General features: G+C 41.6%; 1 protein-coding gene across 1 annotated transcript in view; it reads right to left on the bottom strand.

The window, feature by feature from the left end:
* CHAMP1 (chromosome alignment maintaining phosphoprotein 1) overlaps positions 1 to 746 on the bottom strand; it is a 3,726-nt gene extending 2,980 nt beyond the window's left edge. The window contains exon 1 of the mRNA XM_010144493.1: positions 7 to 746. Within this exon, the coding sequence (XP_010142795.1) occupies positions 7 to 694 (688 nt within the window). The 5' untranslated portion in view covers positions 695 to 746. The remainder of the gene's footprint in view (positions 1 to 6) is intronic.
* Positions 747 to 1,302: the final 556 nt, after the last annotated feature.

Here is a 1,302-nt window from a genome sequence, read left to right as displayed (position 1 = left end):
TCCGACGGGGCTCTGGAGACACAGGCTGAGCTGGCGTCTGTGGGTCAGGGGACACAGCAGGAGATGGCTTCTGTGGGTCAGGGGACACAGCAGGAGATGGCTTCTGTGGGTCAGGGGACACAGCAGGAGACGGCTTCTCTGAGTCTGATGATACTGCTGAGGCTAACTTCTCTGGATCTGGAGATGTGGCCTGGGCTGACTTCTCCGGATCTGAGGAAGTTGCCTGAGCTGACTTCTGGGGCTCTGGAGACACTGAAGATTTCTCAAGCTTGGGGCAAACAACAGGTTCAGATTTGGGAAGTTCAGGAGAATGGGCAAGTTTGCACGACTCAGGAGAAAGGGCAGGTTTCTGTGGCTCCAATGCAACACTTTTTTTGGAGGAATCTGAATCTCCTTCTACCTGTCCTTTCTGCTCCTCATTCCACTTCTCAGGTGCTGCATGCTGTGCTGTGATGTGATAATACACGTTGCAATACATCTTGCTGGTAAAGAAACATTTGTGGCAGTGAAACAGTTTTGCACTTTTTTGATAAAATATAAGTTTACCCAAACCAGCAGCATCCATTTCATCACAATACTCTGGGTGTATGGTACCCATATGAATTTGTATGTTTTCATAGTCCGTTCCTCTGAAGCTGCAGTGATCACACTCTAAGCGTTCTGTGGTTTTACGTAGTATCTGCAACACGTCCATTTTTCTATGGTCAGTTACAGGTTTCACAGCACTGCACCTTTTGAAGAGAAAGACTCAGCTCCTGCAATAAAGGAAAAAAATCTGAATAATTAGCTGTCAATGATAATTTCAACTCTTTGTTATTCCTACATAACCACACAACTACGCTATGTGCTTTTCTTCCCCCTTCATTTTAGAAAGCGTAACTTTTGCACAGGTACTAACTACTTCATAAAAAATCAAAACACAGGTGTCTGCAACTTCTGCAAGTCATTTTACATCAGTAAAACTTGAAAAACAAAGGTTATATTTAACAATATGCCTTCCTATCTATGTAAAAAAATCTGCAAGCAAACAGTAAAAAGAGAATCCAGTTGATCAAAAGCTAAATTTACATTTCATTTGATAAATGGGACTTGCATTCTCAGTTGTCTTTTGTTCCCAGATCTGATGTGGTTTTAGTTACATTACACATATATACTGAAAACAAAAAAATACTTTGAAACAGAGCCACTGAGATAAAGCCATTTCAAAACTGCATCTTCATCATAAAATTTCAAAACAGATTGGCTGTTTTTGACAAAGACAAAAAAACATTTTTCAAGAACAGCAGTCTAAAGCCTGGGCCC

The sequence above is a fragment of the Buceros rhinoceros genome, unplaced genomic scaffold (assembly GCF_000710305.1).
Source record: "Buceros rhinoceros silvestris isolate BGI_N320 unplaced genomic scaffold, ASM71030v1 scaffold10211, whole genome shotgun sequence".
Taxonomy (NCBI): domain Eukaryota; kingdom Metazoa; phylum Chordata; class Aves; order Bucerotiformes; family Bucerotidae; genus Buceros; species Buceros rhinoceros.
Note: the sequence above shows the minus strand (reverse complement) of the source record. Positions and strands in the feature narration are given on the sequence as shown.